Source organism: Gracilinanus agilis, chromosome 2 (assembly GCF_016433145.1).
Source record: "Gracilinanus agilis isolate LMUSP501 chromosome 2, AgileGrace, whole genome shotgun sequence".
Taxonomy (NCBI): Eukaryota; Metazoa; Chordata; class Mammalia; order Didelphimorphia; family Didelphidae; genus Gracilinanus; species Gracilinanus agilis.
Genome location: NC_058131.1, coordinates 309,407,719 through 309,429,695, shown reverse-complemented (window position 1 = coordinate 309,429,695; position 21,977 = coordinate 309,407,719). Strand labels below are relative to the sequence as shown.

The 21,977-nt window shown below is 35.6% G+C and overlaps 1 protein-coding gene across 1 annotated transcript; it reads right to left on the bottom strand.

Annotated features, from left to right (window-relative positions):
* Window positions 1-499: 499 nt before the first annotated feature.
* ZNF507 (zinc finger protein 507) lies at window positions 500-20,796 on the bottom strand. Its single transcript, XM_044661441.1, has 5 exons — window positions 18,664-20,796; window positions 16,575-16,692; window positions 11,761-11,875; window positions 1,728-1,862; window positions 500-1,610 (listed from the first exon to the last, which is right to left on the bottom strand). Exons 1-5 carry the CDS (start codon window positions 20,794-20,796, stop codon window positions 1,241-1,243), a joined length of 2,871 nt encoding a protein of 956 aa, XP_044517376.1. The 3' UTR covers window positions 500-1,240.
* Between the last annotated feature and the right edge of the window lie 1,181 nt (window positions 20,797-21,977).

Genomic DNA, 21,977 nt, shown 5'->3' with positions numbered 1-21,977 from the left:
ACCCTGTTTATTAAACTTTTTTATAGGCGACCCGGATTTTTTAGGATACAGCACTTATGCTTATTATCTCATTTTTGTAGGTAAATATCAAAACATCAGATTTATAAACTCTAAAAATAAAAAAAGTCCACAACAGAAGCCCTCATTTTAAGTGCCATCAAATTTCTTCCTCTATGTTCTGAAATGATTTAAAAGAAACCATTTTTCAAGGAGAAACTATCATGCACTTTCTCACTCAATGAAGGATGGTGATACCTGTCAGCAAACTGGTTTAGCAATCAACAAAGGAAACTTCATAGTTTTGGTGAGCTTCTATATGATAGCACTCTTGCTTTTACATGGGAGATAGAGTTCAGTGGTCTTCATTTTATTTGGGAAACTACAGTGCTCTGAATATCACTCAGAGGCAGCTTTTTTAGTGGCAACATGAATACCATACTTTTATAGTTACCACTTCCATGAAATTAGATTAAAAAAAAAATTTTTTTTTTGTTATTTCTTGATTATTTCTCCCTTATCCTTCTCCAAAATGATCCCATACAAGTAGATGAAAAGACACTTTTAAAACATCTACTTGAACACCACACTTGAATGTAGAGGTGGCTGGGTTTGTATGTAAAGTCTCATTTATGCCAAACTTCACTGGATGACTGATTCTTTTTAGTTTCGCATGGGATTGCAAAAACATACTGCAAAGATAGTCAATGAGACTCTAAAAACATTCTCTTGTCCCAAAGTCTACTTGTTCCGTACATCCCTTCTGATCTTGTCCTCTCTGTTAGTTAACACTTAACAGACCTAGTTTCTTAGGTAAAATTCTCTACCCCCAAGAGCTGTTATACCACCAGTTAGAAAGGAGAACAAATGACCTTTACCTAAAATAAAGGAGGTATTTTTATTTATTACAGTAGTTCCTGAAAACACTTTATATTAACTCCTTTGTTCAGGTCTATAATAGGCATTTGGAAATGCAAACATTTGGCACAAGATGGAGGAATACAGGGTCAATACAAATTTCTTTTGTTTTTTTTTTTCCCCATTTGCATTCACTAACTAGGAGTATTTATTCTTTATTAAGTATTGCCCATTTAGAATTCCTTTTCTTACTGCATTAGGTGGATTCAGTTCACCAAAGTCACACTTGCCATTTATACAAATATCACACAAGTAAGTTCTTCTTTTTCTAGTACCTCAGTGGATATTAATAAAGGTAGAGCTGATGCTAGAAAGATTATTCCAACTAATTTGTGCTTAGAGTTGCATTGTGGTCCTTATTTAGAATGATGTTTATAATTTCACCTTCGTGCTCTTTCATGTGATCTAAGAGGTTTTCTTTGCTAGTAGATTCAAAACCACAAATACAACAACAGAAGAGTAAAACACAGTATTCCATATTGGGAAGGGCCTGTTTGGGGTGCTTTTCTGAATTTTGTGAAGTATTATTCTTAGCTGAGCTAAGTTTTTTATTCTCACTGGGGCCTATAACTTCACTGGGAGCCTGGCTAATAGTTTCTGAAAATGATACCAAATTCTCTGAAATCCCCACAATAGAATTAGCTTTCTCATCAGTGCTTTCTGATAAAAATTTTCCAAGAGATTGTCCTTGAACCCTAAAAAACAAAAGAAATACATAAAAGTTTGAATTTAAAATAATTGGCTGGGAATAATCTTCCAATTCAAAGATATGTAAAGAATGGGAAGAGTATAGGATAGTTAGGATCACATACCTGCCACTTTGTGAAATTGCATCATTGATGGCCTTATTCACTTGTTCATAGTTATAATTTTGGTCACTTGCATGTTTCCACATATGGGATTTCAAAGATGGAGGATGGCTACATACATATCCACATAGAGAACATCTGAAAGACAGGTTGGAGAAAAACCAAAATGCATTTTCAGTGCAATTTAGAGAAATAATATAGAACTTTGAGCAGCATTGGCTAATTATTGGCATGTATGCAGAGCTGGCACTCAGGTTCTGTTCCTCCTCTTTCCAGGGCCCAAGGACATTCTCTGTATGCCCTGCCCCTCTGTCCAGCCACCCAAAGCAAGCACTTTCTCTCTTGGGTAATGCAGGGGCTCACAGACAATCTGACTTTGCCCTTTGGGCACTTTAACTGGAAAACCTTCCCCATCTCTGACTGAGAGGGTCTCTTGAAATTAGACATAGGCATAACTCTGAAAAATCAAGTAAAAATTTCTTATTACTAGTTAAACATTACTAGCTTAACATTTCTAAAAAGTTACTTATTCAGAATTTGAACTGAATCACCAATGAGAATATTCTTCTCAGTATAAGCAAAAAATAAGGAAAGAAAAGCTCCTTAGAGAAGATTTCACTAGACTTAAAATAGCCAAGTACAACTAAAACAAGAAGTTTTGAAAATTTTCATTTCATAAAATTTGACATTTAACAATCTAATACTCTAAAGTAGCAGTTTCCAAATGTTTTGGTCTCAGGACCTCCTTATAGTGTTAAAAATTATGGAGGAATTCAAAAAGCTTTGGTTCATGAGGTAGTAGCTATCCACATTTACTATAATGCAAAATAAAATGGATAAAAAAATTTAAATGTTAATTTAAAAAAACCCATTACATGTTAACATAAGATTAAAAAAACAACAAAAAAACCCCTTACCTTTCCTCTTGGAGTCATTACCGTGTATTGGCTCCAAGGTGGAAGAGTGGTAAGGACTAGGCAATGGGGGGGTCAAGTGACTTGCCCAGGGTCACACAGTTAGGAAGTGTCTGAGGCTCAGATTTAAACCTAGGGCCTCCCCTCTCTAGGCCTCGCTCTTAATCCACTGAGCCACCCAGCTATCCTCAAAATAAGTTTTTTTTAAAACATTAATATTTATTTTTTAGAAAAGTTAACATGGTTACATAATTCATGCTCTTACTTTCCCCTTCATCCCCTGACCCCCCCCCCCCAATAGCTGATGAGCATTTCCACTGGTTTTAACATGTGTCATTGATCAAGACCTATTTCCAAATTGTTGATAGTTGCATTGATGTGGTCGTTTCGAGTCTACATCCCTAATCATGTCCGCCTCAACCCATGTGTTCAAGCAGTTGTTTTTCTTCTGTTTCCACTCCTATAGTTCTTCCTCTGAATGTGGGTAGCATTCTTTTCCATAAATCCCTCAGAATTTTCCTGGGTAATTGCATTGTTGCTAGTACAGAAGTCCATTATATTCTATTTTACCACAGTGTATTGGTCTCTGTGTACAATGTTCTTCTGGCTCTGCTCCTTTCACTCTGCATCAGTTCCTGGAGGTCATTCCAGTTCACATGGAATTCCTCCAGTTTATTATTCCTTTGTGCACAATAGTATTCCATCACCAGCATATACCACAGTTTGTTCAGCCATTCCCCAATTGAAGGACATACCCTCATTTTCCGGTTATTTTTTGCCACCATAAAAAGCATGGCTATAAATATTTTCGTACAAATCTGTTTATTTATGATCTCTTTGGGGTACAAACCCAACAATGGTATGGCTGGATCAAAGGGCAGGCATTCTTTTATAACCCTCTGAGCATAGCTCCAAATTGCCAGCCAGAATGGTTGGATCAGTTCACAACTCCACCAGCAATGTATTAATGTCCCAATTTTGCCACATCCTCTCCAGCATTTATTACTCTCCCCTTCTTTCATTTTAGCCAATCTGCTAGGTGTGAGGTGATACCTTAGAGTTGTTTTGATTTGCATTTCTCTAATTATTAGAGATTTAGAACACTTTCTCATGTGCTTATTGATACTTTTGATTTCTTTACCTGAAAATTGCCTATTCATGTCTCTTGCCCATTTATCAATTGGGGAATGGCTTGATTTTTTATACAATTGGTTTAACTCCTTGTATATTTGAGTAATTAGACCCGTCAGAGTTTTTGTTATAAAGATTTTTTCCCAATTTGTTGTTTCCCTTCTGATTTTGGCTACATTGTTTTCGTTTGTACAAAAGCTTTTTAGTTTGATATAATCAAAACCATTTAATTTACATTTTGTAATTTTCTCTAACTCTTGCTTGGTTTTAAAAATCTTTCCTTTCCCAGAGATCTGACAAGTAAACTATTCTATGTTCACTTAACTTATTTATAGTTTCCCTCTTTATATTCAAGTCATTCACCCATTCTGAATTTATCTTGGTATAGGGTGTGAGATGTTGATCTAAACCTAATCTCTCCCATCCCAACATAAGTTTTTAAAATATTAAAAACACAAAAAATTTTAGTGAGAAGAGTGGTATTGCTTTCCATTTTTATGTAAATTTCTTAATATATGACTTATCTGCTTCTTCCATGTTTTTGTTGAAGTGTGTGAATCTAGCCTTATATAGCTATCTAGTTGGAAAGGGGAGGCATATTTTAGTAAGTAAATAATGTCTCAGTATTATGAAAGTGGTTTTACACTTGTGGACTCCCTGAAAGGGTCTTGGAGACCCCCAGTGGTCCTGAGAATTGCTACTCTAAAGCTTTAAAAATAAAATTTATCCATTCTTTCTTTAGTGTTTCATAAATCAATAAACTTTGAATTTGCTACTGAATATTTGAGAGAGCAACTTTAATAATATATTTCTGTTCAGTACTTAATGCCAACTAATTTGTTTACCAAGTGGTACTAAGCTCTCAGTACCAATACAAACTCTGGTACTGATGCAGAGATGTGTATGCCAAACAAGAAAATGAGGAAGGGAACAGAAATTGTGTTCTTTTCAGAATTTAAAATAGCAGGCTAAAATATAAGATGGCATGGTTCTATATAGGTAAAATAATATATTCTGAAATAACATCCAGTAATAGATACATTTAGGTCCAAAGCTAAATGTTTCTAGTATCTGAGAAATATTATCCTAAAATTAGTTAGAACTAGTCACCTTAAGTTTTTGAAGCCGTCCAGCAGCTCCACGAAGATTCCTAGTGGCTTGGACACTTAGAAGGGGGAACCAAGGACTGAATGAAAATGGGTAGCGGGTTAAAAACTAGTGGAAAGAGAACATAAGGCGAGAATAAAGACACAAAGACATAGAAAGTTTTGGCATAAGGTAGAGAGACAGCGAGGAAGCTCTGGTGGTTCAGAGCTTCCATGTTCAGAGCTCCCTCTTCAACTGCCATGTAGCTACTTTTATTGGGGTTACAACCGTATATGGGGGGAAGGGGGAAGAGGAAAGCCAAGTGGTCTGATACATATGTAATCATCATGGAGATACAAACTGTTGGAACCTGAAATCACAGGTAGAGCAAACATCTAGATCAGGAATCCATGAGGCCTAAGGTCTTGATACAAATGCTGATTGATTGTTGAAGGTAAGGCAAGGAGACTGAGATAACTGACCAGTCTTCCAAAGTGTAGCCTTAGGAAAGGGCTAGGAATTTGGCAAGGTTGAGGTTTAATTCAACTCAAGGTTACAGAAATCACTCACAAGCAATACAAGAGTCATTTTCTGAGCACTCTTAAAATAATATGAAGATTAATGTATACCTGGATTGCTACAGTTTTCATAAGCTTTAATAATAAGTAAATATATAAAATAAAATTCCCAGTTCTTGGCCATCCAAACCTTGGCTTATCAACTTGGGACAATCTTTTATTTCTGTTAGTTACAGGTAATTTCACATTGAGATACAATACTGTATAGTTACACATGCTAGTCAATAAATCCGCAAGTCAATATGTTGTATGAAGCACACTTTATTTCACTATGATAAGAACATAGCAGTATATGCCGTTCAACTAAAATAAAAGGTACGTTGTAAGATGCCTCTTACTACCAAAACTATTTTATAATTACAAGGTGAAAGGCTTTTCAGAAATTTTTACTCAAGGCTCAGAATCCAATTTATTTATTTATTTAGCCAATGTTATTTATAAAATGCCTATTCCAGATGAACTTTTATTTTAGAGCACAGAGAAAAGCAGGCTTGAGAGGAGAGAGTCAACATGCTCCTAGAGACCAAATGGTGACAGCAGCAGGAAAATATTAAATCAAGTATAGTATGAATTACCAGATATTGATACTCTTCTGTTCCTTTCTGAGAAGTTCTGTTCCATGCAGAACAACATACTTATAAAAGCTAGACAGCACAATGATATAGTGAAGTTGGAAAGCTTACAGGCCTAGGTCCTCACACCACAGACTGGTTCTATGGCAATATGGTATAAACAGCTCCATCAAGAGACTTAGATTCTAGCCTCACTTCTCTTAATAATTCTCTGTGTGACCTTAGGGGAAATCACAATCTCTCTTTGGGTTTCACTTTCTTTCTAAGTAAACTGAAGGAGTAGGGCTTTTGATGATCTATCTCTAACATTCCTTCTAACATGCCATTTTGTGACTGTGGATTATATTCTTAGAGGAGTTACAGGTTAAGGAAACATTTTTCAAAACAAATTGTTATATTTAGAACAAGTATAGAACCAATATGTAATACAAATATATTCTCTTAAGTACATTTAATAATGCCCACTCATTTGCAAAAGCTCTGTCTGTCTCTGTCTCTCTAAACCACTCTTCTGCAAGGCCGCAAATCCATTGGCTGTAGAGAGGATGCCAGAAACACCCAGGAGCTGCCTTTTAAACTGGAGAAGGAAGCTAACCATTTACCTTCTGTTAGTTTAAGCCTTATCTAAAAATGGAGTAATTTGCTTTGCTTTTAAGTTTGAGTAAAACACTAAAGAAAGAAGACTATTTTTTTAGAAACCACAACACATTTTTATAAAGAAAAGTACAAGTTACTAATTTAAAATACCATTTCTTATGACATAATACTCTTTCCTTGTAACATATTCATTCATTCATTCATCTACCTTGAGGCAGACTTACAGTAGAAAGAGTAATGGATTTCCACTGAGAGGACCTGAGTTCAAATCAGGGCTCTTAAAATCTGCAAGACTTTGAACAAATCATTTAGCCTCTGAGGGCCTTTTCCTATAGTGTGAAGACAGGACTACCTCTTCCCCCCCTTGTCTATTTTTAGCTAATCAAATCAAGAACTTAAAGTACCCCTACTTAACACTAAGTAAGAGTTCACAAGTCACTTACTAGAGTAAGCTCACACCTCCAAAGGCCACTGTCACCACCACCCCTTCCCCTGCCTTGGGCAGTGCTAGGCAAATAGAAAGAATGCAATTAGTTTCTGTAAAGAGGAGAAACAGGAAGTGATGTGAAAAAAAAGGGGTATACAAAGAGACCAACATAGTCTGGGATAGGATTTCTTTCCTGGTGTTTGAAGGGATTGGCTGAGATTCCTGCTTTGGCTTTGGGAGGGGGGAACGACTTTCCCCCTGGATTCTGTGTTGGCTTGCTGGGAAAGTGGCTGAGATTCCTGCCTTGGCTTTGGAGGTTGCACTGGTAGAATTCTGGTTGAAGACAACACCAGGACTTCTGGCTGAGGATTACCAGGAAATCCACATGGAGATCGGACTTGGGGAAGCCCCTGTGGGGGGCTGAGCCAGACTTCACCAGAGAAGGGCTGGTAGGCTTGTTAGGAATCTGTCTCTTTAATCTACATTTTATACTTTCACTCTTTCCACCTTTTGTAAGTAAAAGCTCCTAAAAGTCATTTTGACTTAAGCTATAATATTTTAAAATCAGCAACCACAATGTTACTTTATAACTCTCAAAAAAGTAAAAAAACCCTAAATTTAATCCTTACATGAATAAGATAAAAAGGTTGGAGAAGTTGTTTTTCAGTAATTTCAGTCATGTCATAACCCATTTGGGTTTCCTTGGCAAAGAAACTTGAGTGGTTGGCCATTTCCTTCTCCAATTCATTTTTTAGATGAGGAAACCGAGGCAAAAAGGGTTAGGTGACTTATCCAGGATCACACAGCTATATCTGAAGCCATATTTAAATTCAAGAAGATGAGATTTCCTGACTTCAAGCCTGGCATACCATCTAGTTGCCAGGTTCAACAAGATGATCACCCAAAGGTCCCTTTCTGCCTCTAAATCTATGAGTCTTTGAAATCTCTAACAATATTCATACTTTAAGAAATCTACTGTGGCAATACTACATTCATATTATTAACACAATATTTTGAAAATACAATTATAATATTGGGCTATATATTTTTGTTTGGGAAGTGAGACCATGACAAAAATCTAAAATTTCTGTACTGTGTGTATGTATGTACACACATAACATGCCTAATTCCTTGTGAGATGCAAATAGTATAAAGAGAGAAAAAAAATAAAAACCAACAGAAACCTTAAAAGCCAATTTTAATTCCATTTTATGTTTAAATTTGGTTATCAATTTTATTTGAAATGGTAAAACTGAAACACTGAGCTTAACCTTTATGTCCAAAATCTTAATTTCCTTATTTCTCCATCTCTTGTCTTTTCAAGTTCAGTTTGAATTTATTTGTTCCTCAACCAGATTACAAATTTCTTATATCTCTTTTGGCACTCAGCTTCTTTATTTAATACCCACCAAAAACTTTATTGCTCCCAATACAGGAGGTCCAATGTGCCTTTTACAGGAGTTACACTGACAATCCACTCATCACTCTGTGCCACACAGCCATGTCAGTACAAAACCTGGGTTCTGATAGATGGATATAGATTGCATATGTATAAAGTGCTTCCTGTGTGCTAGAGATACAAATGCGAGGAAAAGGAAAGTCCTAGCCTCTAAGAAGTTTATAAGGCTTTGGAATTAGATTTAAATTCCAACCAAAGTGATTATCTGCAAGATCTATATATTCTGTGTTTCAGGTCCTTAATTTTTTTTTTAACTTAGAAATTTTACATTAGTCTGATGAAACCAATTACACTTTAAAAGATTTTAAATGTAGAGTCTAAATTAATTTTTTCTCATATATTCCTCTTCTATAAGCAAGTCAAAGGAGATAATTGTGGGATAGGAAGTTCACCTAATATCTATTATGGTCCACTGTAAACAACTTGGGAAGATAAAGCTTTTTATCTTTTGGCTTTAATGTCAACACTTTCCACTAACCCTCCTCAATAGGAAATGACTTATCTCTGTGAATAGGGCTGATTTTTACAATAAACATTCTTTAATACACAGAAGTTCCTTAATTTCTTCAAGGGCAATAGAAACAAGAGATAAATGTTGGAATTAATGAGTAAAACTCCTAGAATCATACCTTTTAGAGAAATAGGCAATTTTGAAGGCACACTGCACCTTAAGATATGAAAGCTCTTAAACTTCAAGTGTAGATACAAATGAATAAAATTAATCATTTATCAAAATGGCTTTTAATTCTTAGACAAAAACTGATAAACCAGTAGATGAAAAGTATTACATGTAAATCTGTCCTAAATCCATTCAGTATTCCCTCTTTTAACCCCTAGGACAATTTACCTTTAGTAAAAATATCAAATTGAAAGGAAATCTATCTATGAGGAGAAAAGTATGGGTCCAAGAGAGAATAAAAGGAAGACAATAGGATCTACTGGAACGGTGTGCCCAGAGGGCAAATTCAAGCTGTTGAATTTGAAAACCCACCCCCTCCAATTACCCAAGAGAAGTGCTTGCTTAGGGCAGCTGGACAGAGGGGTGGAGCATGCAAAAATGTCTTGGGGTGCAGGGCAGAGGGGTACTGGGGCAGCTCTTTGAGTGTCACTCTGCATGGTATGTGTGCCACTCTAACATTGTACTAGTACAACCAAGTCCATGCCTATCATGTTATTTCCAATTCCACATTAAGTGACAACAAGTCTCAACACTCTGTAAGGTCACTGTGAATAAGGATTATTTCCTTTTTTGTATATGTATCTGTAATGCCAAATACAGAGTCTGGGATAGATCAGGTGCTTAATAAATATTTTATTGATTGATTTCCCTTTACCTTCTGCCTGCTTTTCCACAAAACCTCCATTAAAAAGGTACAGCACTTGAAATAGCACTGCCAGAACTTTTTAACTTTAGGTACTAGTCCTATTTCATAAGTAATTCAATGTGGTGATTTTGAAGTTGAAGCCTTAGATGGCATTTCAGACCACGTACTTGTTCTGGCAAAATATATTTCACTGAAAAAAAAAAAAAGCACTATGCAAGCAACCTAAGTGCCTAAAAGCTGGTCTCCTGATGTAGTCTACAAATTATATTTTTATTCTAAGACTAATGTGTTGATATCAGACTGTATTAGCTGAAACCAATAAATAAATAAAAAACCAATTCACCTCCTACTCCTGATAAAAAAACAAACAAACAAACAAACAAACAAAAAACCACACCCAAACTAAAAGCACAAAGCCAGTTTTAGAAAACAACAAACTGGGGCCACATACTTCTAGGCTCCAGGGTGAAAGGCTAGTTCTGAGGATACCACACCTTGGACTCAATAAACCCAAAAGTTTTCTATCAGTCTGAGACCTCTTTAAGAGTATAATCAAAACCCTGAAATCAACAGAAGGCTAAAGAGGAAGCCATTTCTTATTCATTTTTTAAGTTTTGCTACTTTGGAAACTGATAAATTATCCTGTAAGCTGTGTCTAGTTTTGGGCTCTGCAAATGACACTGATTAAAAAGTTGGGAAAATAAGATCTATGTGAACAGTAGGAAAAGAACTAGTATTATTTAGTATGAAGATAAGGAAGATAAAAATAGTTGCATTTGAGAACTTTATGATATTGGCTGATTAGACAATGGGAGGGATTGGCACAGATAATGGAGAATGCTACTTTTGGAAAGCTGACATGGTATGTCAATGACCTTGGCTTGAAGGAAAATAAATGAAAAAGAAAAGTTTTTTTCAGTCTATTAAAATTCCAAAAATTAAAAGAAGTAAAATGCCTGAAAACTATATTTTCCCTCTGGCAGATTGCTCTGAGATCCTGCTCAGGGAAGCATTTATATTCCCCATGAAAATGAAAAATTGTGTGCAACTTACAGAACATAAAAAAATTCTACACTGCACTTTTTAATAAAATGGCCTCCCAAACCCAAAGAATGACATTTCTCTCATACTAAACAGTTGCCATTTTATACTGCGTAGAGTTCTACTTTTGTTTTCAATTCAAGGCAAAACCCCTAAACTCTGAAGGATATGAGCAATGATTCTAACCAGGACATCCAGAGATTAAAACTTTTAGCAGGAGGGAGAGAGGTGTTCTGATTCCGATTCATATAGTGAGGATACAACTTCAATTAGATGAAAAACTGCTCAAAGTGGTTCATATAAACAAAAGCCAGAGAAATCATAAATAGTAATGTTATGGATCAGGATAGTGAATCAACAAAAAGGTAACTCTAACTCCTTTATAGCTGGGATCCTAATTAGTATTTTTTTCCCTTTAATATTTGAATTCATGCTTTCTTCCTTAGTCATAGTACAATTTTTTTCTTACTCTAAGAAAGGGGCACATATGAAAAATTCAGGGTCACATAGATAATGAGGAAACCCTCTTTCCCAAGAATCAATCAATCATTTATTAAACGCATACTATGTAACTACTGTATATATGAGCCCAGCAAACAAGATGAATTGGGATTCAGTTATGCAAAATACATACTGCTTTAAGACCTAAGTTTAAAGTTTATATTCTCCAAGTAAGACTGAAAACATCTTTTGGGGGTTTATTGGTTGTTATTTTCCCAATAGGTTTGAGATCTTTAATGTAAAGGGGAAAAAAGTCACAGGAGGCTTATGATTAAAAATATAAAATTCACAATAGCATGAGTATGAACTTGTGAATTTCTGCTTGTTTCTATAACTGATTGTTTTTTACTGTTGTTACATAAAATATACCATGCACACTAAAATTCTAAGATCATTCACACTTACCTGTATGGCTTATCAGAGCTATGTATTCGTCTGTGATTCCGGACACCAACATAGGTTGTACTTGTATAATCACACACATCACATTTATATAGTCTCTGGATTGAAGATCTATTACCTAGATAGAGTATTTCAGACATTTATTAGCATGCTTTCTTTAAAAACAACAACAACAAAATTTGATTTCTAATGATAGTATAAATTTTTTCTCTTCTTCTCCCTCTGAATCTTGCTTGGTGATCTCATCAGTTCCCATGGGTTCAATTATCATCTCTTTGCAGATGTTTCCCAGATCCAACCCTAACTTCTCCTCTGAGTTCCAGTCTCCTATCAACTACCTTTTGAACATCTTGAATTGGATGTCCCATAGGCATTTAAAATTCAGAATGTCCAAAACAGAATTATCTTTTCTTTCAAATCCTACTTTCTTTCCAATTTTCCTACTTGTGTCAAGAGTACCATTATTTTCCTAGTCACTCAAACTTGAAACTTTGATGTCATCCATAACTCTTCCTCCACCCCACACATTCGATTCATTGTTAAGTCTTGCAGTTTCAACTTTCATTATATCTCTCATGCATGCCCACTTCTGTTCAATAAATCACTGCCTTTAATTTAGTACAGGGCTTCATTATCTCAAGCTTGGACTCCTGAATTGCTTTCCAATTGTTCTTTCTGTTTCAAGTCTCCTCTCAATCCATTCTATTCTCTACTAAGCTGCCAAAGTGAGTTTCCTAAAGTGTGAGTGTGATTATGTCACCGTATTTACCATTTAAAATCCTTTATGACTCAGCTCCTTTCTACCCTTCTGGCCTTCTTACATATCACCCTCCTCCCTGCTTTCTATGAACCAGCTACACTGGCCTATTCTTAGTTCCTTGAGCATAGCACTAAATCTCATCTTCCTGTCTTTGCATTGACAGTTCAGGACTCCTCTTCATCGATATTGATACCTTCTGGTTTCCTAGGTTTTCTTTAAGATTTAGCTCAAATCTAACCTTTTGCAGGAAGCTTTTCCTAGTCTTCCCCAGTGCCTTCTTTCACTTACCCTAAATATAAATTGAATGTCCAGTCTCCCCCAGTAGACTGTGAGCTCTTTGAAAGCAGAGATCAGGTTTTTACCTTTCTGTATATACATGGTACTTAGCATAGTGCTAAGAACATAGTATCTAATAAATATTTGTTGACTGACTGACTTGAGTCCATGATTTTAACAATGTAGGAAATCCCTGGTGTGGCAACCTCCTCCACCAATCAGGTACGAAACTTGCCTATGATGTACTATCTTAGAGAGTTGCCTGGTAGTGTTTGAGAGACTAAGGGACTTACTTGCTGATAGTCACATAACTAGTAGATACCAAAAGCAGTTTTGAATCTAAGTCTTACTGATTCTAAAGCTAACTCTTTTCCTACTATGTCCTGCTATCTCCTAAGTTTACTAAATGGAAATTCATAACTTCCATTATTAATGTTTAACTCAATATTTCTTAGATTCAACTTTTAGAATGAATAGTCAAACAAAACCCAAAGTCAGGTTATCTATCTCTTGTACTTAAACCATTGGTGAACAAAGGCTAAAAAATGATTTTCTGAACCTCAACAGTGTTGGACCTCTATGCTTACATGCTTAACTCAATCTGTCATAATAACCATGGGGCACCAGGTAAAGTTTTACAGAAAAACACTACTATTAAGAACTCAAAGTGAGAGCATGAAGCAAATGTCTGGCTTACATAAACTAAAATCCAAGACTTATAGTTATCATGAAGTCTGGCAGCCCAAATGATTTATGATAAATTCTGTGTAGAAGGCTTAAAAGGCCTCTATCTGTTCTATGGAATTATGTATATAGGTATATAAACTCTGTGGATTTTCTTTGTACAGAGTACATCTTCTTAATTTATTCCAAAATTTGATTCTGTATCTTTATTGACTAATGGATATAAAAAGCTTCATAAAAATGACAAAATATTATTGAGTTTTATAAATCTAACAGAAAGCATTGGCAAAAATCATATTTAATGAAAATGTACAGCCCTCTGAAGTTTAGTAAGCATATCAAGAAAAATGTATTATGAACAAAACTCATACACTAGATAGGCAGCTCAGTGCCTAGCTACTTAAAATGAAGTTTTAGCCTGTGGCAATAAAGGGTCTTTACCAAAAGAAAGCAGGTTAGGGGTCCAGCTGAATAGCTTGGTCTCATTTTAGTGCCCTGCACATAGCATATAGCTTTCCCAACACAATTAACACTTTTGTTGGCAATTACAACATAGAGATAGACTGTACAAAAGACTGAGTGACTATTTCCATTCCAGAAACAATTTGAATACTGGAGCACAGTGATAAGGCAAAGTAGAGAAGGTTACACTCTTGTGCAACATTTAGAAGGAAAAAGGCTTAGGGAAAAGATGGCTGCATGATTTATAAAAATAAAATAACAAAAGAAAACCCACGCTGAAATTTCAAAGCAACAAAATACAAGTTAAAATTAAGCTTTCAAAATCTGAAGTTTTCTTTTACTAATAATTACTACCATGCTGAACAGAATGTCCTGATAAAGTTCTATAACATTAATATACACACTAATCATAATTATAGTCTATTTAGATATACTCTTAATTGGTAGGTTAAAAACTTAGACACATTTAAGAATGGCACTGTTCCACATGCAATAAAGAGGAAAAAATGTGACTCTCTGATGATCTCCCTGTAAAAAATGCTGTAGAGCTATGACAATGACACTATAGAAGGGGGGAGGGGAAAGTTAACATAGCAAAGAATAAGAGATCCTATGCCATTTCAAATAATTATTTTCAATGAAAATACCTGAATGAATCTTGTCCTTTTCCTGTTCTTCTACCACAAGTTCCTCCACTCTTAGAATGAGAGTATGGTGCACATTTGTGCTGGTTGGATAAAATCCAGAATATAAGGATAGAGGCTGGACCCTGGACTTTATTAATAACAGGCAAATGCCAGATGAGGAAACTAACTCTACTAATACAGGCTGTTACCTTTTCATCAACTTAAGAGTTGTAGAACTGACCAGGGCATAACAGGTTAAGTGCTTTCCCAATAGTACAATGTCCAGAATATTTTTAGAAAAATAATTTCTGCCCAATATTTGTTCTTAAAACAAAAATAAACTACATTTACAAAAACCCCCAAACTTCTTTTACTTATGTGGCTACAATAAAATTACTTAAGCACATAAGTATAGGGCAATATTTGCTGCTACCTGCAGGTCTCTGTCTCTTTGGGTAAGAGTTACCAATTATATTTATCTTGTCATATCAGGCAGAAAGTTCACTTACAGAAAAATATACTTATAATTTCCTTCCTAAGTGTGATAAAAATTCAAGGAAATTTTTATTTATCTAACAAAAAAGACATATATGCTTGTGTGAGAATGTTTATCAATTCAGGAACTAGAAACCAAACAAGTTTAGAAAAAGCAAATTGAAGTAGCTGAGTAAGGAAAAACAAAATATAGCAGCATGTTCAATAAGGAAGATAGAGAGAAATGGGACATGGCAGCTTTTAAAATAACAAAGTAAAAGTCTAGAAACAATTAATTAGGAATTGAGCTTGCATTTGTGTTTTACCTTTTCAATACAGTTTTGGAAACCACTGCACTCTGAGTTTAGTTTTGACAACAGGCGGTGCAGTAGTGTAGCAGTCTACTTTATTCTTTCATTAGGCATTTAGAGCCCAATCATATCCAATGGCATAATGTTTACTTGAAAGAGGATGTGCAAACATGATGAATTAAAGCAAGACGAGGCATTTAGGGCTATTTCATAAACAAGAAACAGAACTGTTTTATCTCAGACATCTATTGCAGAAACAGATGCACTATCATAAACTCCTTTGTTTTGGTTGGTTTTATAGGGATGACATCTGTTTGACAAGAGGATTTTGGTGCTACAGTGGTGTCACAATTTGATTCTAAAATGTTTTTGAAACAACTATTATGCATTCTAGGGTATAATTTAATGGAACATTATTGTAGCACATTTCAGTTAGAAGTAGTTTTTTTAACTTCAATTCTAAGGAAGTTAAAAAAGGGAGTTTGCCCTAATATGCTTTATCTCACATAAGCCTTATCTACCATGCTGCTAGAGACATTTAGAGTATATCAATTAAAATGATCTGATGAGAAGCAGCCCTGCTTATTAGAGTTTATTCTAATGTTCTTGGGTATGGTGCCTGCCTTTTTATGGAATTCTAATTAGGTTTTTTACTTCTAACAGAGGATATTAGCAAAAACACGGCCCATTAGTAACTATTACAATATAGCTAGAAATTTCTAACTTGATCTTCTACAAACAATACATATGAAACCTGGCAGTTATACTACGGTTTATGGTTTGAGTAAGAGCACAGCAGGAAGATTCTGTAAAGCTTGAGGTGTGGGACCACCATCTGCAATGTAATCTTCTCAACAGGGCTACTTGGGATCATGCTGGCAGAAAAAACTTCAGGCTTCCTATCTCTGAATTTACAGTACTAAATGTGATGCATAAGGAAAGGCATTTTGAAACCAGTCACCTTTATGAATTTGCTTTGTGCATGAGATCTAAATTGAGAATAAGTACACTCTATGCCAAGGCAATGATTGTTCTAGAAGTCATATTTATACTATCTACCTATATGTAAGAACATATTTGGATTTCCTCGTTGTCAGAGGTCAAAGACTCAATATTTTCTTTTGGAGAAATCTCCCTAATAACGAAGCCATTTTTCTCCACATACCAATAAAAAGATTTAACTTCATAAGCAACACGTTAAAAAAAAAAAAAAAAAAAGAGTACCTTCCCGAATACATTTTCCTTCAGCTGCCTCATTTGAAACTATTGGTTCATTTGAATTTACTTTTGACAAATTATCTGGAACAGTATGTCGCTCTCTTTCATGGTTTCTCAGCTGGCTCTGAAAAGTTGAAAGAAAAATACTACTTAAAAAAATACACTCACATATACACAATTTGAAAAACAAAGTCTAGAAACTATTTTCAACCAAATATCCTTATAAAATAAAATTATTATAGCAGTCATAAGCAATGGAACACAAGGAAAAAATAACTAGAGAAACCACCATGACAAAAGCTATTTTAAAAAATGTCTTTTGAAAGAACCCTATCACTACTTTTAGGTATGTATATTGTGAATTTTATAAATACACACATACATGTGTAGAATCAGATATAAAACCACTGGTTTGTTTTCACAAGGAAGAAATCCCTCTAGTTCCCCTATCAGCACATTCTGAAAACCTTCTCACAATGAAAATTAGTAGAAATTTATGATAGTACCTAACTTTTTCCTTTGGTATTTTTAGAAATCCCTAGTGTAAATACCTTCCTCTATCAAGGCAGATCACAATTCTTCTATATTTTAAATGAGATGCCCTGGCTGAAATATTCATCCCAAGAGCCAACCTTCTGGTGATGAATCTCTCTAAAGTTAGCTTGGTTGGTCCTAGGCTGACAGACATGTAAGTCTTGTCACCAGCCCAGCCTTGAAACCTTTTCCCTGCTGGGTGGAGTTTGTACTCTGCTGGCAAAAGCCTTCATGTCCTCTTGAGAGACAGCCAAGGAAGATTTAAGTGGATGGATTTTTCTCTCTTAAAATTTTTTAAAAACAGCTATCAATTTAAATCTTTTATTAGGCTGTCCCATGAAACGTGGAACAAAACTGATACTAATGACTGATCTGAATAAGCAAAAAAATCAAGTAGAGATATGTCCTAAGAAGGACAAATCTGCTTATTTGTAAGAGTTGCATGCCCAGAGGTCCTAATTACTTCACAAGTTTCTTGAAGAAAATCTAAGTAGTAACCTCTTTCATATTTTAAGTTTTATCCTTGTTCTAGTCCTCAATATAAATGTCATCATTTACCTTCTTATCTCTGATGGCTTCAGGTAAACTCCAAGGCAAACTAGCTGGGAAAGACTGTATTACAAGTACCTCCTTCGGAAGCCATATTGAATTTTTTAGAGGGATAACCTAGTATCTAGTTCTGGTTCCAATCCATAAAAGAATCTGTCCCAGATCATAGACATGATATCACACTTGAGATTCAAACCTAGATCTAAAGTAACCATATTCCCCCACTCTCTGAAGGGCAAGTAAATTAAACTCAAGAAAGAGACAGAGTAAATTAATTTTGATCACATAGGAACCAGCTTTTATGTTCATTAGTAAACTGACAATAATTCTACTTCAATACTAGCTGAAAATGCAATGGATTTTTAAATGCTCTCCCCTTCTCATTCTCTTCCTGAAATGATAACAGGTTGAGCTTAACAAGAGAAATTGCAAGTGTTTTTAGAATTCACACACCTAGGTAAAATATCTTGTAGACAGTAGGCATTCCATGAATGTTTGCTTTATTAAACTAGTGGGGAGGGGGAATACAATTTTAGGGATGGGAAAATTAGAGTAGTTTATGTGACTTGCTCTGAGTTCTGCTGCTGAGTTATCTATAACATTATTTAATGCATTACTAGTTCCAAGGCTCTTGAATGGCCACTGATGTCCCCTATATTAGTTGATCATTAAACTATTTATTATTTGTCATCCTTGCTGTATGACATACACTTGGACATTATAGAAAAATCTGCCTCTATTAAAATAAGTTAACATGTAAAAGCTGTCAAGAGAGCATCTTTTGAGAGGAATGCTGTTCTAGCAGTCAGAAATCCTGGGTTCTAGTCTCAGTTCTACAACTAATTAGTTATGTCACCTTGGACATAAGTCCCTTATTTTAAAGGGTGCATTCTATAATAAAGGTGCATTCTTTATCAGTAAAATTAAGGAGATAGGTTCTCTGAGTTCTAAGGTCCTTTCTAGTTCTGACATTCTGATTTTATGAAATGACTTTATAAAAAAAAATCTTTACCTTATAATGAAAAGATTCTTCACACTGTTTGCATTGATACATCCTGGTTTTACAGTGGTTGATCATGTGGCTCTCTAGATCCTTGCTGTCATCAGCTATATGCTCACAAATAGGACACTGGTAAGGCTGTCTCTGACGGTGGACTCGCAAGTGCTGTTTAATGTAGCCCTTGTTACCACTAGTATAGTGACATAAGCGGCAACGGTATGGTCGATCAGCATTGGGGATAAATTCTACCAAGCTGTTTCCAGGCAAGCTTGAATCACCAGTGGGCTGACACTGAGCATTGTCCTGCAATTCTTTCAAAATGTCATCATCTGAAGCATTCTGGTCTGTCCTTTCTCTCAATTTTTCAATTACAGTGAGCAGGGACATGCTAATACCCATTTTAACGGGCACTTCTGATAATTCTTGTTTGTCTTCTGTAAGTTCTACTAATGTAGAGTCACTTTGGTTAAAGCTAGTTAACACTTCTGTAGAGTTAAGTGGAGACATCAATTTAGAATATGCTGCTATGGTATTTTCAACTTGTCTTTGCCCAGTATCTGGATCTAAAAGATTTACATCCCCATAGTGCCCAAGACTGGCTCGAGTTAATTCTGCAGCTCTTATAGGCATTGTGACCAGAGCTTCTGCTGCTAAAGAGTGTAGTCTTAGGGACTCAGAATTTGTTCTTCTTCGGCCTGGAGGGGCATTCTCATCAGCAGCAAGAACTTTATTTGAGATGATCTCATTGTCTTTCTTCTCAGGATTGCTCCAGCCTATGATCACCTCTTCAATTTCAACAGTGCTTTTATCAGTTTGATACACTTCATCTGATTCTTCACGAACAATCTGGGTTTTTGTGGAGATTAGGTTTTTTTCCTCTTCCATGTCAGTATTCATCAGAAAAGGTTTTTGTAACACCGTTTCTTCAGCACTAGGCAAACGTTCCACAATTACATTAACATGACCTTTCTTATTTGGGCTGCAGTTAATGATTTTCTGTGCTGATGAAAGTAGGCTATCAGCCATCAGACCGTCTTCAGTATCAGACATCACCTCCAACATTTCTTCTCCATTAGGGTCAAGGGATGTTGACTGTCTTAGGCTTTCATTTACTTCTCTGTTTTGTTCAACAGATCTGCATGACAGTTGTTCTGAACTACAGATTTGCACCTGAACAGACTGCCCACTATGAATACCCAGCTCATCATCTTCTAGAGCAAGAACTACTGTTTCAACTCCTTGAGCTGTGGTAGCTGAGGAGTCTGACAAGCCCAAAGTATCATTTTCCTCTTCGAAAATTGGATAGGAACAATCTACTTCCCCCGCATGCTTCCAAGCATGTGTTTTCAACATTCTCTGCTGACCACAAGTATAACTACAAATCAAGCACCGGTACATGCCATACTGCTCACATGTGTACCATTTCCTCCTCCCCATCTCTGCCACAGAAGCAGCTTGGATTGTCTGCATGTCGTTACTGTCCAAGTTCACAGTGAGGTCTGAAACGGTTTTGAGATTCCCTTCTATTGTTCCCTGAAGTGAGGGGTTAGAAAGGCCAGTGCACTGCTGAACTTTGGATTCGATAGGAGTTTTGGCATCATTTCCATGGTAATTTACAATGTGAGCTTCAAGTTCTTCTTGGCTCTTAGATATAAAATGGCACTCAGAGCACATTAATATCACTTCATTCTGCTGGCCATGCTGTTTGATATGTTCTTTTAACACAGACAAAGAAGAAGATAAGAACTTACAAAGACTGCACTGGTAACACATAGTCTTTCTATTATTCTGTGGAAAATAATCAGTGATATAATAATCACCTTGCAGCTCCTCAGTTCTTTTAGTGCCAGAAGCAGGTAGTTCAATTGTTTTAGCAGGAATCTCACAAAGGTCCTGTGTTTCAAGAGTGAGCATTGAAGCATTTGGATGGGAGCGTTTTTTCCCAATTAAAAGGCATCTTTGTGACTTTTCACTTTCTACAATCTTGCTCAATTTCTGGATAACATCAATAAGTGGGTCTGTTTTATATTTTCTCTGTTCATCCCCTATTTCCAATGATGGACTGATGACAGTTTCAGAAATCAATACAGCTTCTTGTTCACCAATACCAGGTACCAATACTGCAACACTGCTGGTATCTTCCATGATATCTAAGAGGTAATAATGAGCAAAAGAATGAAATGTCAGGTGACAAAATAATTAATTTTATGTTTTAATTTTTATTATTTAAAATATTTAACAAGATCAAAGAGACCAGTATTGTTAAGCTATTTAAAGTTATAGTGCCCATACTTTAAACATCATCCCATGAATCTGACTGTTGCCCAACAATTTTATGTAGTTTTTAATTTTATAGGTTCTCTCAAAATTAAGACCCTCTAGTTTATTGAATGTAGCAGTTGACCATCAGCTAACCCTGCTCAGTCCCAGAACCACAAAGTGGGTGGATCATATCACTTTCCAACTCCCCAGCCTCTGGCTATTGCCCCCTCCTTAGACTTTAGGTTATCACATAAAACAAATTAAATACTTCTTGAGGCTGTGCTTCTCTGAGGCATTTAAAACCCTCTTCTCCCTGTCCCTTGGGGTACTCTAGTACTCTTATAGATAGAGGACTCCAGATTATAATCTTCTCACCTAAAGATCCTGTATTATTACTACTTTGGTAGTTTTGTTTCATTCATATTGAAGATCTCTTTATCACAAATTAGTAATTGCTCCACCTTTCCTTCCAAATAACTTGACTCCATAGGTTTCTGGCAGTCTTCCTTCCCCCTATTCTTCAATGGACCATTGATCTCTGCTAATTTTTCAATAGCATTTTGTCCCACTCTCATAGCTCTCAAAGATGTCCTGATTTAAAAAAAAAAAAATGAAACACTGCCATAAAGATAAGCACATGGAATCCCTATAATAGTTATATTTGAATGCACTTTGAAATAGCACTGTAAATCGTCAGTACAGGATTGACAATCAATAGCTCTCAAAATACTTACCATAGTTATGTCATTCTGGCTTTATCAATCAGAAAAAATACAGAAACTTCTAGTTCAAATGTCTGCTAGTTTGCTCATATAAAGTTATTTCGGGAATTATAAAAGCACAGCAATATACTGTATTATAAGCTACTATATATTTTTACTATACAAATGAAACCAATGAAAAACTAATGGGTCTAGTTCCTTCTTTTACTTCCTTTGAAATTTCTAAATGATAAAACCACAAACACTGTTGTGGTTTTTTCCAGAGGTCAAAAAAGTTGAGTAGTGAAACTGCTAAATGGGTTTGTGTGAATACCCATGGATTTTGCTTTCTATGAAAGAGAA